Source organism: Rhincodon typus, chromosome 22 (assembly GCF_021869965.1).
Source record: "Rhincodon typus isolate 14 chromosome 22, sRhiTyp1.1, whole genome shotgun sequence".
In the NCBI taxonomy this organism is placed as follows: domain Eukaryota; kingdom Metazoa; phylum Chordata; class Chondrichthyes; order Orectolobiformes; family Rhincodontidae; genus Rhincodon; species Rhincodon typus.
The window spans coordinates 29,091,503-29,106,202 of NC_063353.1; the positions used below are offsets into that span (position 1 = coordinate 29,091,503).

The following is a 14,700-nucleotide window of genomic DNA, read 5'->3' on the forward strand; positions in this document are numbered from 1 at the left end:
CACTGGACTTGAAACATTAACTTTGCTTTCTGTCCACAGATGTTGCCAAACCTGCTGAGTTTCTACAGCAATCTCTGTTTTTGTGTAAAATTAGCTGGAACAGGCTGATGGATTAGGAGGTTTTTTGATGTTGTAGCAAGGTGGCTTTGGGAAGAAAGATTGTGTAAATGTGATATTCTCTTCATTCATTGAAGTATTGATAGAGATAGAGACATGCAGTATCTGGAGTTTAAGAACAGTGCTAGCAATAATTTATGATTCGAGAGAGTAAGTGTGGGTGTTTGAAAAGTTGTGCTGAGTATGGGAGGACACCAGTAATATTTACCCCAAGTTCAGGAATAATGGATTTGGAATGGAATTGTTGAGTGGAAATCAGGATACTTACGTGAATGTTGTGAAGTTGAACTTGCAAGGGATAAGAGAGTTATGGTTTCAGCAGAGACAAGTTGTGGACTGGAGAAGGACAATATCTTCAAGTTTGTTTGTCAGTTTTGAGGATGGATGAGATAGAATCATAGAGCTGTACAGTGCGGAAACTGACCCTTTGGTCCAACTCGTCCACACTGACCAGATATCATAAATTAATCTGGTCTCGTTTGCAGTATTTGGCCCAAATCCCTCTTAAACCCTTCCTATTCATATACCCATCCAGATGTCTTTTAAATGTTGTAATTGTACCACGCTCCACGACTTCCCCTGGCAGCTCATTCCATACACACACCACCCTCTACATGGAAAAAGTTGTCCCTTCAGTCCCTTTCAAATCTTTCCCCTGTCACCTTAAACCTATGCCCTCTAGTTTTGGACTCTCCCACCCCAGGGAAAAACTTTGGCTATTCACCCTATCCAAGCCCCTCATGACCTTATAAACTTCTATAAGGTCATCCTTCAGGTTCTGATGCTCCAAGGAAAATATAACTAGCCTATTCAGCCTGTCCCTATAGCTCAAACCCTCCAACCCTAGCAATATTCTTGTAAATCTTTTCTGAACCCTTTCAAGTTTCACCAAATCCTTCCTATATCTGGGAGACCTGTATTGCATACATCATTCCAAAAATGGCCTATCCAATGTCCAGTACAGCCACAACACGACCTCCCAACTCCTATACTCAATGCACTGACCAATAAAGGCAAGCATACCAAATGCCTTCTTCACTATCTTATCCACCTGCGACTGCAAGGTCTCTTTGTTCAGCAACATTCCTCAGGACCTTACCATTAAGTGTATATGTCCTGCCCTGATTTGCCTTTCCAAAATGCAGCACCACACATTTATCTAAATTAAACACCATCCACCACTCCTTGGCCCATTGGCCTGTCTGATCAAGCTCTTGTTGTACTCTGAGATAACCTCCTTCGCTGTCCACTACACCTCCAATTTTGGTGTCATTTGCGAACTTACTAACCATACCTCGTATGTTCACATACAAATCTTTTACATAAATGACAAAAGGCAGTGGACCCAGCACTGATCTGTGTGGTACACTGCTGGTCACAGGCCCCCAGTCTGAAAAGTACCTCTCCACCACCACCCTTTCCTTCTACCTTCAAGCCAGTTCTGTATCCAAATAGCTAGTTCTCCCTGTATTCCATGTGATCTAATCTTACTAACCAGTCTACCATGAGGAATTTTGTCGAATGCCTTGCTGAAGTCCATATAGACCACACCCACCGCTCTGCCCTCATCAATCCTCTTCGTTACTACTTCATGTTGCCTTTAATTTACATTTTGCACTTGATATTCACTGGCTAGTGAAAATTCCTTGTAACATTGACAGGAGATGGAGGTGCAACAGGATGGTGGCTTCTGTCCATTTCTTTGTTGACCATTGATTCCCATCACAAATCTTGGAGTGGGCTGTTTAGAGTAAGTCGTCAGCCATGTTTTCAATGTCACAACTTAAATGCCAAAGAAGTAGGACCTGCACTGGGCAAATGTTGGCTGGGATACCGTTTTGAAGAAAACATTACCTGGCTATTCCCTCCAAAGATATGGAATTGTTTTAGCATCTTCTGTTGCTGATTTACCAGGAGAACAACCCTGTTCTTTCATGGGTCATGCAGCTAAACTTTCTTTACATCTGCTTGAAGAGGAAGAAAGCGGCCTAGGTTTAACAAATGAATTGAAACTTGAGGCAGTTACATAATCAATTCTGACCTGAACCCATGACTTCCTGTCTCACGAGCAAGAGTGTTACAACTCATGTTGAGTTTGAAGACCAGTTCGGTGTCAAACATAGTATAATCGACCCAATAATGCTTTTTTAATGCATTTCAATACATTATCATTAAACTTATTATTCCTCCCTCACAGGGCACAAAGAAACGCTCTCAGCTAGACTTGGAACTTGAAATCGAGAACATGGGAGCCCATTTAAATGCATACACATCCAGAGAACAAACAGTGTATTATGCTAAAGCATTTTCTGAAGATCTGCCCAGAGGTGATTCATTTAATATCTAATTATCTTTTGAACCTGAATACTATAGCACGTAAAGCTTCTCTTATTTTGAAGAAAACTATAGTTTGTTAAATTAAATTTCTTTTAAAGCCTTCTCAAGTAAGTGAAGGAGATGCATTCCCCACCCTTACATAAAGGGTTGTGTGCTTTTTAATCTGAATTCAATGTGAAAATAATTAACATTTTGTTTCCAGAAACTTCAAACATCTGTCTACCGTCGAAACATGATCTGCTTCATAATACTTTTACAGAGTTCAATGAAGGGAACTTGGTCATTAGAACAGCAGGTTTAAACAATAAATCTACGTTTGTTAACCATATTTTGTTTGATGCTTTGCACACAGCTGTTGAAATCCTTGCAGACATTATTCAGAACAGCACCTTGGGATCAGCGGAGATTGAGCGTGAGCGAGGAGTTATTCTAAGGGAAATGCAAGAAGTTGAAACCAATCTGCAGGAAGTAGTCTTTGACTATCTGCATGCCACAGCATATCAGACAACGGCTTTAGGCCGAACTATTCTGGGACCTACGGAAAACATCAAGTATGTATTTGTATTTTTTAATAGTCATCTTGAATTATCTTCCCTCGCTTTTACACTCAATAAAATTATTATTGTAACAGATCCATTACTCGAAATGACCTAGTGGAATATATCACAACACACTACAAAGGACCAAGGATGGTATTGGCTGCTGCTGGAGGTTAGAGTATTTTCAGTTGATTCTCCCAATACTAAATTATTGTAATTCTAATACCATTTCATCACAATTTCTTTGGGCAACCGAGAGTATGGTTTTAGTGCGTTTTCATTTCTTTTGCTATGTTATGAAAATTTACTTAGGAGAGGGTATGTTAAAGTAGACAATTGGGTAAGAAGCATAGCTCCTGAGCATGTCTGTGAACATTAAAATGAAGCTTAATTTTATCATCAATATTTGCAGAGAATTTTATGATATTAAAGGGAATGTGGTGTTTACTTTCATCAGAGATTTAAATGTATGGATTTTTCCTCGTTGCCTATGATTGAATTATATACTCAGAATTCCTTTGAAGTATGTTATGCACTATAATTGCTTTCTTTTCGCACATAAAAAATAAACCCAGATATTTGGGGTTAAGAAAATCTGTTGTACAGAAGAAAATGTCAGTAGGAATGCTGACAATTAGTATTCCAGCCTTAAGGAGACGAAACATCAGCCATATTTCCCAATCCAATCATTATCTGTCAGCCCTTGTTGGAAATGAATACATGTGATGAATGTCAGCTGACGATAGGATTGGACTTTATTGTACTGCATCCTGCAGTTCATCAGCCTGCGACACTGTTACAGCTCTCACATGAATAATGACCAGTTAGGTAAGGTAATTATAGGTGATCAGAAAAGTGAATACACCAGGCGCACCCAGACAAGGAGCCTGACAACTGTAGAATGGAGGGAAAAAAATAAATTGCTTGACGTACAGGTATTTAAGTTGAGTTCTGCTTAGATTGTATATGTTCTAATAATCAACTGTATGGAGTATGTACGATAAGCCCAGAAATTAATTATATTAATCGAATATTGTTCTGTCCATATTGCCAACATAGCTGCACATTTTCAATTCTCCAGTTTGAATTCCTCTTTGCAGGAGTGGATCATGATAAATTGGTTGACTTGGCAAAGCATCATTTTGGTAATCTATTAACAACCTACGATGGTAATACCACACCAGACCTGCCTCCCTGTAAGTTCACGGGAAGTGAGGTATGTACATAAAAATTTAATATTTTATAAAACATGCATGACTGAACATGTGAACAGTTTACTAGCTACCATTTCCCTCTGTACACAGATTAGTTGTGAAAAGTAGCTCTAATGGAACCAGTTTTGTTTTCTTCACTTTGAGCGTGGCTTTGTATACTTCCTTGTGACCTTACTTGATCTGTAGCATCCCTATGAGCATGATGCAAAGTGGATCACCAGCTGATAGACCACCTGGTTAGCTGCTGTCTACCCTTTTTTTCACTCTTTCCAGTTGTTAGTGTGTCATCTCTTTACCCTAATGAAGCATGACAAATGTACTTATTATTGTGATAGAATTGGGAAAGCAAAGAATTGAGTGAGTTATTTTATTAATCATTATGAAATTTTACTTAATTGCACAACTGTGTGTAAGCTTGCACCCTGAATGTCAACTGGTAAGTGGGGAGAAAACAGGCAAGGAAGAATCCAACAATTATTTGGTAACTACTTGGACATTCTGTGTAGTGAGTTTTGAAGATTGTACCGATCACATAATATAAAGTATGTTGCTCTAAGAGTTTTGATTGAATAGTGGAAATCTTTTAACTCATCTGTGTAGGTTTGAGTGACTCTTGGAACTACGTGTTCATTCATGAGTGCTGTGAATTTCTGATTGCTTCTATAACTGCGATGTTGATATATATTCTTCAAAATATATTTTGAAGTCCAGCCTGTGGTGATGTGTAATCTTAGAATGCACAATTTATTTTCTTAACTCCCAACTCCGATTTTAGTTCAAATCGTATTTACATATCTTTGGGGTCATTGTTCAAGATTTTTTTGTGATAATTGCAGCAGATATGCATTAAATGATAACTGATTTTGTTTACCAGATTCGGGTAAGAGATGACAAGATGCCACTGGCTCATATTGCAATTGCTGTTGAAGCTGTTGGCTGGTCACATGCAGACACTATTCCCCTCATGGTAGCAAATACCTTAATTGGTAACTGGGACCGTTCTTTTGGTGGTGGTGCGGTGAGTAAATAAGAAAATTCTAACAAAATAGTTTTGTTTAATGGAAGCCTATTAATAATTTGATCATTGATTTTACTGATAATTATATAGCTTGAGGATTTTGTTTTCAGAAAAGTGTACCTAATTTGCTAATAAACTATGATGTACTTTGTGGTGATGGAGCTAAATGAGAATTCTACATTTGATAAATTCCAAAGTACCAAAAAGTGGGAAATTAACTGTTATCACTTCAGCAGCTGCACTGAGACTTTCACTTTTAAATTTAGTTAATGTTTTGAAAATGTTAACTCTGCAGGTATTACAGAATTGAATCTGGTAGAATTCCACCAATCACTGACAAAACAAGCTTTCATTTTTTGTCATTTTCTAATTTATGAAACAAACCAGTTGACTGATTATTCTGTCCATTTTGTGGTAGATTTGGGCTATTGTATCTGACATAAAGATCAATAGGTATCACCCACTAAAACCAGACTGTTAGCTGGACAGTTGGTTTGTGATGTGGAGGGAGGCCAACAGTATGGGTTCAGTTCCCACACTGGCTGAGATTACCATGATGGTCTCTCGTACTTAACCTCTTCCTTTGCCCAAGGCATAATTAAATTATGACCAGTCGCGCCTCTTTAATGAAAGAGCAGCCGTATGTTACTAAGGTAACTTTACAGCTAGTATATAAGAATTTTTGAACACCTCAACTGATTCCAAACTACATAAGCGAAATAATCTTTTATTTTCCTTTGTCGCTATACAGTTTGAATTGCTTTACATAGACTAGTTTATAATTGAGTTGGCTGTCTAAACAAACAATTTACTTTATTTTGAAAACAGAACTTGTCCAGTAAATTGGCACAGATTGCTTGCCAGGGTAATCTCTGCCACAGTTTCCAATCATTCAACACCTGCTATACAGATACTGGTCTATGGGGGCTTTACATGGTCTGTGAGTCCAGTACGATTGACAAAATGCTGCATTTTGTTCAAAGAGAGTGGTAAGTACGTGTTCATAGTCTATCACCAGTAATACTTCGTGACTATCATGACTTTCATGTATCATGGTGATATCGGGCTACTGTTGTTGTAGAAAATTAAAGTTTGGGGATGATTATTCAGACTTCTAACAAACAAAATACCATCGATACATTAACATGCAATATTCTTCCAACCAGTATTTATACCAAATGTGGTTTTTTTTAAAAGTACTTGCTGGCACAATTTCCTGTAATAACCTCCAAGGTCTGGCCAATTGACCAGCCCAATGCATCAGCTTACCTATTGGAACATGTGGAACCTCCCAGCAGCTGCACACATCGGACAGAACGTTGCTTAATGTCTTGTAATAGCAAAGCAAATTGGCTTTGGAGAGGGCACAGTAGAGATTTGCTAGAATGGTTCCACAGGGCAGTAGCCAGACGACTGGAAAACAGCAACTCTGGTTCCACTTTACAAGAAGGGTGGTAGAGAGAGACCAGGGAACAATAAACCAGTCAGTCACACATCAGTGGTAGAGGAACTACTGGAGAAATACCAAAGGAAAAAGTTTAGAGAGGCAAGATTTGATCAAGGATAGTCAGCATGGCTTTGTCAGAGGCAAGTCATGCCCAACAAATCTGGTTGAATTTTTTGAGGCAGTGATAAAGTGTGTAAAGAAGCCCAAGGTATTTGGAGTCATAGAAATGCACAGCACAGAAACAGACCCTTCAGTTCAACTCATCCACGCTGACCAGATGTCCGAAATTAATCTAGTCCCATTTGCCAGCACTGGCTCATATCCCTCTAAACTCTTCCTATTCATATACCCATCCAGATGTCTTTTAAATGTTGTATTTGTACCAGCCTCCTCCACTTCTTCTGGCAGCTCATTCCATACATGCACCACCCTCTACATGAAAACGTTGTCCCTTTCAAATCTTTCCCCTCTCACCTTAAACTTGTGCCCTCTAGTTTTGGACTGTCCCACCCTGGGGAAAAGACTTCACCTATTTACCTTATCCATGCCCCTCATAATTTTATAAACCTCTGTAAGATCACCCCTCTGCCTCCAACGCTGCAGGGAAAATAGCCCCAGCCTATTCAGCCTCTCCCTATAACTCCAACCCTGACAACCTCCTTATAAATCTTTTCTGAACCCTTGCAAGTTTCACACTGTCCTTCCTATAGCAGGGAGACCAGAACTGTACACAGTATTCCAAAAGTGGCCTAACCAATGCCCAGTACAACTGCAACATGACCTCCCAACTCCTTTACTCAATGCACTGACCAATAAAGGCAAGTACACCAAATGTCTTCTTCACTATCCTATCTATCTGTGACTCCACTTTCAAGGAACTAAGAACCTGTACTCAAAGGTCTCTGTTCAGGAGCACTCACCAGGACCTTACCATTAAGTATAAAAGTCCTGCCCTGATTTGCCTTTCCAAAATGCAGCATTTCATATTTATCTAAACTAACCTCCATCTGATCAAGATCCCATTGTATTTGATGTAGTTTATGTGGATTTCAGCAAGGCTTTGGACAAGTGCCACATGGGAAACTGATTTTAAAAAAAAAGGTAAAAACGTTTGGGATTCAGGATAACTTGCCAAGTTAGATCCAAAATTATCCTAGTGGCAGGAAACGGAGGATGGTGGTAGAAGTCTATTTGTGTGACTGGAGCCTGGTGTGCAATGGCGTACCACAGGGATCTGTACTGTGTCCCTTATTGTTTGTCATCCACATCATTTATGTGCATCACAATGTGGGTGGTTTTCTTGGGGGTGGGGGGTGGTGGTGAGGAAGAGGAGGTGGAGTTGGAGTTGATGATGATAAGTAACTTTCTGGCTGAGACAAATATTGAATGGGTAGTTGACGGTGAGGAAGAAGGTCTTAGATTACAGAATATAGATAGATTGGTCAGAAGGGAAGATCAGTGGTAGATGTAATTTAACCCTGATAAGTCTGAGGTGATGCACTGTGGAACAAGTAACAAGACAAAGAAGAACTCAATGAATGAGTACTAACAGATTCCGGAAGGTGGCTGGACAGGTTAATAGGGTCGTTAAGAACACATGCAGCACACTTGCCTTTGTCGGTCATGAAAGAGATAAGAGAAGGGAGGTTATGTTGGAGCAGTACAGAACTTTGGTTAGGTGACAGCTATGTACAGTTTTGATCACCACACTGAAGGAAAGATGGATGCAGTGGAGATTTACCAGCAAGTTACCCGAGATGGAGCATTTTAGCTATGAAGAGAGGCTGGATAAGTTCAGGTTGTTTTCTTTGGAGCAGAAAAGGTTGGGTGGTGGGGGGGGGAAACCTGATGGAGGTGTATGAGATTGGGGGGCACAGACAGGATGAATAGAAAGCAGCTGTTCCAAGTTAACAGGAAAACACTCAGTGTAAGGTTTAGAGGGGATTTGAGGAGACATTTTTTCACCGAGTGTGGTGGGGGTCTGGAATGCACTGTCTGGTAATGTCACGACCTTTAAAAAGTACTTAGATGAACAATTGAATTGTCATAACGTTTAAGGCTATGGACCAAGTGTGGGAAAATTAGTTTAGATATTAGTATACTTTTGGCGGTACAGACTATTAAGGGCTAAAAGGTCTCTTCTGTACTGTATGATTGAGTGATTATAGTTATGTGGACAGACGGGAGAAACTGAAATTACTGTCCTTCAAATAGACAAAGCCAAGAGGAGATTAATGATTAAAATAATTAAGCTTGCTGTAGATTAGAGAATTTGGCTCGTATCTTCCAATGGCCAGCCAGTCATTATTACAGCTGGTGGGAGTTGCACATGGGGTCCTCTGCAGAATCCCTAGGAAATTTGGAATGTTCTATTGAAATTAAATAGTTACACAGGAAAGGTTAAACTATAGTCTGCACAGTATACTCTTAATTAACAGTTCAACTGACCCCATACTTAGCTCACACAGAATCATAAAACTGTGCAGGAGGAGGCCATTCGGGCCTTCAAATTTGCAGCTATCTCCAAAGAGCATCCCACCCAGACTCGACCACCCCCCATAAGCCCACATTTACCAACTGCATGTCTTTGGACTGTGGGAGGAAAACGAAGTATTTGGCACAAACCCACACAGACATGGTGACATGCAAACACCATACTCACCCAGAGCTGGAATTGAATCTGGGTCCCTTGCACTGTGAGACATAAGTGCTAATCACTGTGCCACCATGCCATGTGTATCACCAACTACACCTCCCTCAAGCCACTCACCAAACAGGACCCATTTCTCCAAGCCACCCAGACCCACTGCATAATTTACCTGGCTCCTTGCCCCCACACCCTTACACATTATTGTTAAGGAAGCCACTTTGACAGCAGCTATCAACAATTCCGCACTTTTAAATTTCAAAATTGTGCAGGTGACTGCTGGTTTGCCTTCACCTGACAGTTCTGCATTGTGTGTGTTTGGGAAGAATGGAAGTACAATTCCAAATCTCTGAAGGATACCTCATTGGAATCTCTTGTCAGAAATGCAAAGCCTTCCCTTTTATAAAGGGGGATTAGCAAGTAGCAATTGGTATAAGATGGAGATGGAGTTTCCAGAGCGGCAATGTTTCCAATGTCTGAAAGGTCAATAGTCAAAGGGTTCAAATAAAAGATAACTGGCCAAAGAATGAGAGATAACATCAAAAACCTTTTACCCAGGGAGGTAGATGAGATGACAGCAGAGTGGTCACATTACTAGGCTAGCCTGGGCAGTTGGATTACTAATGCTGTAGGGTCAGAAGTTCAAATCCCACCTTCGTAGGTGCTGAACTTAAGGATCAATCAGTAGATCCCATTGTCATTGAAGAACTGGTTCACTAACCGCCTTTAGGGGAAGAAAGCTGTTACCCGTACCAGGTCTGACATACATAACTCCAGATGTGATTCTTAACTGCTCTCAAATTGCTTAGCTAGCCACTCAAGGCCTTGAGGGATGGGCAACAAATGCTGGCCTTGCCAGCAATACCGACATCCCATGAAATTAAAAAAGTCATTAGGATTGGGACAATGACAGCGATATGGTGGTGACAGCTGTTTTAGTAGTGTCAAGAAAGGATTTGGTGAGTTCTTGGCAGGGTCATCGAATTGGGTTACAGTTCAAAAATGCCAATAATTTGACAGGCCATATGGTTTCCTTCTGCAATCTAAGCTTTAAACACGTATCCCTTAAATATGCAGAAGAGTGATCAGTAAAATTGGTTAAATGTTTTTATTCCTAAAGCAAAGAATCAGCTTAGTGCTGCAAATTATACAGTGAAGTTTTCATCACTAAGGTAAAATCATTTTACCTTCTGTATAATGTCAGTTTTATAACTTTGTTGCAGTAGTCACCTCTAATTTGGTGTTAACAAACTTACAGTCACATGTTAAAGTGACGGCTACAAATTACATTGAGTGAATACTGCACCAAAGTTGCTTTGGCTACACCATTCCAAAAATATTTTGATCAAACATCTCTTTTTACTCAAGTTGATACCGATAATGGAGGTCAAATAAGTACTGCATCTGTCACTAGAATTATAATTTTCAAAGCCCATTATTTTGCATGTTTTTCTATTTCAGGATGAGATTGTGTACCAGTGTTACTGACAGTGAAGTTGCAAGAGCCAAAAACCTCTTAAAAACAAACATGTTGCTGCAGCTTGATGGTAAAAATAAGATTCCTCTATTTGTAAAGTTTGTTATCCATGCTTGTTTAAAATATTAAGTTGTAATTGTAAAATTTCTAGGATCAACACCAATCTGTGAAGATATTGGGAGACAAATGTTGTGTTATAACCGAAGAATTCCAATCCCAGAGCTTGAAGCTCGAATTGAAGTAAGTAAACAAACTCTGCATGCTAAAATTCCACATTGTTTGAAGGCAGCTGTGCTAAGCTTAAAGACAGATTAAACAAAGTAAAAATGTTGAGGACTTGCCTTTGTGCAGTTGCTTTAAACTAAACAATGCTTTCCCCATTTTGAACTAGGCTGTGGATGCTAACACAATAAGGGATGTATGCACCAAGTATATCTACAACAAGTGCCCTGCAATTGCTGCTGTTGGTAAGTAGACATCAAGATAACATGACAGTCCTGAAGATGCTTTCAGTATGTTATATTGCTGTTTATTTTTTTTGTTCCAGGTCCTATTGAACAGCTCCCAGATTATAACAGAATTTGCAGTGCAATGTACTGGTTGAATGTGTAAATTACACAAGATAAATGTTTATATTCTATTAATTATAAAATAAAGAGACATTTATACTAGTTTTTGTCTTTTTATTATCAAATAATCACATGCACAATGATAAAAGGGAGTAGCAACATCTCATTTCTTCGATCTAGCAGTATTAACTTGGTCTTGTGCAGCTTTCTTTGCTTTGACCATTTCAACAAGTTCCTGTAAAATAAGAGCAAACAGTTCCAAATGCAGAAGTTAACTCAAAAGTTAGTTTTGAAATCAGGCCAGCAGATGATTTAACCACTACTTACATTCTGAAACTAGCATGTTGTATAAATAGGTTGCTTTTTTAAAAGTCAGTTAAAAAGGTAGGAACTTGTGTACCAACATGTAATAATATTTCAAGAGTGGTATGTTCACTCAGCTCTGTGCATTGCAAACACCTCTTGAAAAACATCCTAAAAAAATGTTTACCTTGTATCTTTTCATGCAGTCTTTCTTTGTTCTTCCTGGAACAGTTGCTGCTATCTTTTCCCATCGTTCAGGGGTGTTTACTGGATAAGTCTTCAGTGCTTGTTCCAGAAGTTTCTGTTCTTCTGCTGTCCATGGGTTAATGTCACAACCAGGCACTAAAGCATAAAACAAAATAATGTCTTCACTACTGCAGTAAAAATCCATATTGCAATGTGGGGTTTTCATGTTTCTAGTCAAAGGTTGGCATCTGAGAAGCACTTTACAAATTTCCTGTCAATCATACACTTCTGAATTCAATCTAAGTTAGATATCAGTCAATGTGAGAGCAAAGATAACAAGGTGTAGAGCTGGATGAATGGCATTTCTGAAGGGTCTAAGCCCGAAACGTCAGCCTTCCTACTCCTCTGATGCTGCTTGGCCTGCTGTGTTCATCCAGCTCTACACCTTGTTATCTCAGATTCTCCAGCATCTGCAGTTCCTACTACCTCTGAAACAATGTGAGAGCAAAGTTTGGTATTGCACCACATAAGATCACGAAGGGGTGTGGGGAATTTAGAATTCATGGTCATTATTTGGTAAACTTTGCTCAAGTAAATGAAGCAAATATACAGAAGGCAAAAATAGATACAGACTCAGCTACGGGATGAACTACTTGTTAAGTACTGTTTATGAACAATAGATGCTATGAAATTATATGTCAGTGGGAGTTGATGCCTTCAGGAGAACGCAGCAAATGAATTCCATGCCATCTAAAATTGGAGCAACTCAATTCTGTGACCAGTCATCATTAATGGACTTATTTGCTTTCAACACTAGATTGTCCATCTGCTACGCTAAAAACAAAGTCACAACTGCATGACATACTTAACATTTTACTATGGTCACTTTAAATTGATAAGATCTCACAATTATTCCAAACAGCTTGATTTACTGGCAATATTAGCAAGTGGTAGTTGCAGTATCATGAAAAGTAATCATAATAATTTGGAAGTATTGTGTGACATTTTTCCTAAAGCACATCGGAATACTAAATGTTTTAATGGCAACACTGCACTCACAGTTCATGCTGAAATCTTTGTAAAGGAAAATACTGCAATTGATTCTGTATGCAATTACAAAATACAAGTTATTTAAATTTTCAATGATGATTCTGGTATTGGAAATTGAACTATAATATACATGAAAAACATTAAGAAAATTAATGACAGATGGAAGTACTCCTTCAAAAACTCATGCAATCATAAATTAAGGGAAGGTGTATTTACAAATTCATCCATTGCATTTTCAGCTTTTATTTAACTTTCCTGTCCTTAATAAAAACACTTTTGCTTGAATCACCAATTACCAATACATCAGCTTTAAAATGTTTGTAAATTAATAGACTCTCAAAGAAATTATGTAGAGGTTGTTACCTCTTAAATGTCAGTTTTTTTCACAACATATTCATCATTTACCTTCAAACCTCTCTGAAGGAGTTGCCTTATCCACTGCAGCAACTGCTGTACTATGGTCTTTATTGAACTTTTCAAATGCTTTTTTATTTATTTCATCTTTTTGTAGAGGATCTGAAGGACAAACAGAAATGATTATATTTATAGAACTTAGGAAAAAGCTGTATTAACAGCTGAATTCATATAAAGTTAAAGAATATTGCAAAAAACATTTTTTAGAAGGTATCTATATTGATAGGTGTTACCATGTCCATGTAGCGTCACAGCTAATATTTCACCTCCTAAACAATGACTAAAGCTTTTCAGATTTCCTATTGCCACTTTAACATTTTTGTCAAATGGTGGATAAGATTATCCTGAAGACCGAATGAAAAGAGATTCAGTATTTACCAAGCTTTTGTAAATTCTTGGCTTTGTTGATTACGTCCTTGGCTGTTCTTTTGATTCCACTTGTCGAGTGTGAATTGATAAAATTAGCAATTACTTCCCACCTGGAAAAAGATCAATTCTATATGATTAATAGGATTAATTACTAGCTTTCTGCTCTTTAGCAAACTAGATACAGTATATTTTCTTTGTTTTCAATGGAAATCAGAAGAGAAGGGGGAGTGTGATGGAGGTGTTTGTACATCCACCTATCCAAATACAACATTTCTTAATGTTGTAATTTATGTTAACAAGGCTGCAGTCTAAATGTGACAGGTCAGATGAATTTGGTACAATGATGGGTTGTGGGAGATACCATCACAACCAGTGTTAAACTGTTTCGTAGACAAGTTGTTGGAGAAATTGAACACCCATGGAATAACGATTTAATTTTTAGAGGATGAATGGTATAAGGGAAAAAATCAAGTCAGTGATTCTTTCAATGAGGAACGATTAACGCTTCCATATTAACACAGTGCTCGTCAGTAGGACCAACGTAATTTTCCAGCTTCACCACGCATTAGTCAATAAATGAACCAAGTCAAGTTCTATAATTTTTGGAAATACTTAAATTAATCTTGACCCACGGCCACACTTTTGTCAACCTTCCCTTACCATCCTCCCACAAATTGTAACTTCATATTTGGAAATCAATGGTTCCAAAACCATTTTCATCTCTTCAAATACCTGTGCTGGATTTTCAGTTGCACAGACCTGCAGCAAGGGATGTTCTTAAAGTAGTTAAATTATTTATGCAAATTTTTTTTGCTGTGTTACCTTGCATTTGTTCCAGCAGGAAAGATATTTACACCTTTTATCAACAGCTGCAAGTCATCCTCCAGCCATGTTTTGCTTCCTCCCCCACATCCTGCGGCATGATCAGAGCTTTTTGTAGCCTGGCGCATTCGTGCTTCAGCTTCCTCCTTCTCTTTTGCTAATTGCGCATTCACCTCTTGGATCTTAAGAAT

The 14,700-nt window shown here is 38.6% G+C and overlaps 2 protein-coding genes across 2 annotated transcripts in view; one reads left to right on the forward strand and one right to left on the reverse strand.

Moving 5' to 3' along the window:
- Positions 1-2,313: 2,313 nt before the first annotated feature.
- pmpcb (peptidase, mitochondrial processing subunit beta) lies at positions 2,314-11,467 on the forward strand. Its single transcript, XM_048610125.1, has 10 exons — positions 2,314-2,444; positions 2,807-3,005; positions 3,086-3,165; positions 4,094-4,209; positions 5,082-5,225; positions 6,054-6,214; positions 10,781-10,866; positions 10,948-11,036; positions 11,188-11,263; positions 11,344-11,467. Exons 1-10 carry the CDS (start codon positions 2,363-2,365, stop codon positions 11,406-11,408), a joined length of 1,098 nt encoding a protein of 365 aa, XP_048466082.1. The 5' UTR covers positions 2,314-2,362; the 3' UTR covers positions 11,409-11,467.
- dnajc2 (DnaJ (Hsp40) homolog, subfamily C, member 2) overlaps positions 11,463-14,700 on the reverse strand; it is a 42,866-nt gene continuing 39,628 nt past the window's right edge. Inside the window, exons 13-17 of the mRNA XM_048610124.1 lie at positions 14,510-14,691; positions 13,697-13,797; positions 13,310-13,420; positions 11,856-12,010; positions 11,463-11,600 (exon numbers count right to left, since the gene is read on the reverse strand). Of these exons, the coding sequence (XP_048466081.1) occupies positions 11,529-11,600; positions 11,856-12,010; positions 13,310-13,420; positions 13,697-13,797; positions 14,510-14,691 (621 nt within the window). The 3' untranslated portion in view covers positions 11,463-11,528. The remainder of the gene's footprint in view (positions 11,601-11,855; positions 12,011-13,309; positions 13,421-13,696; positions 13,798-14,509; positions 14,692-14,700) is intronic.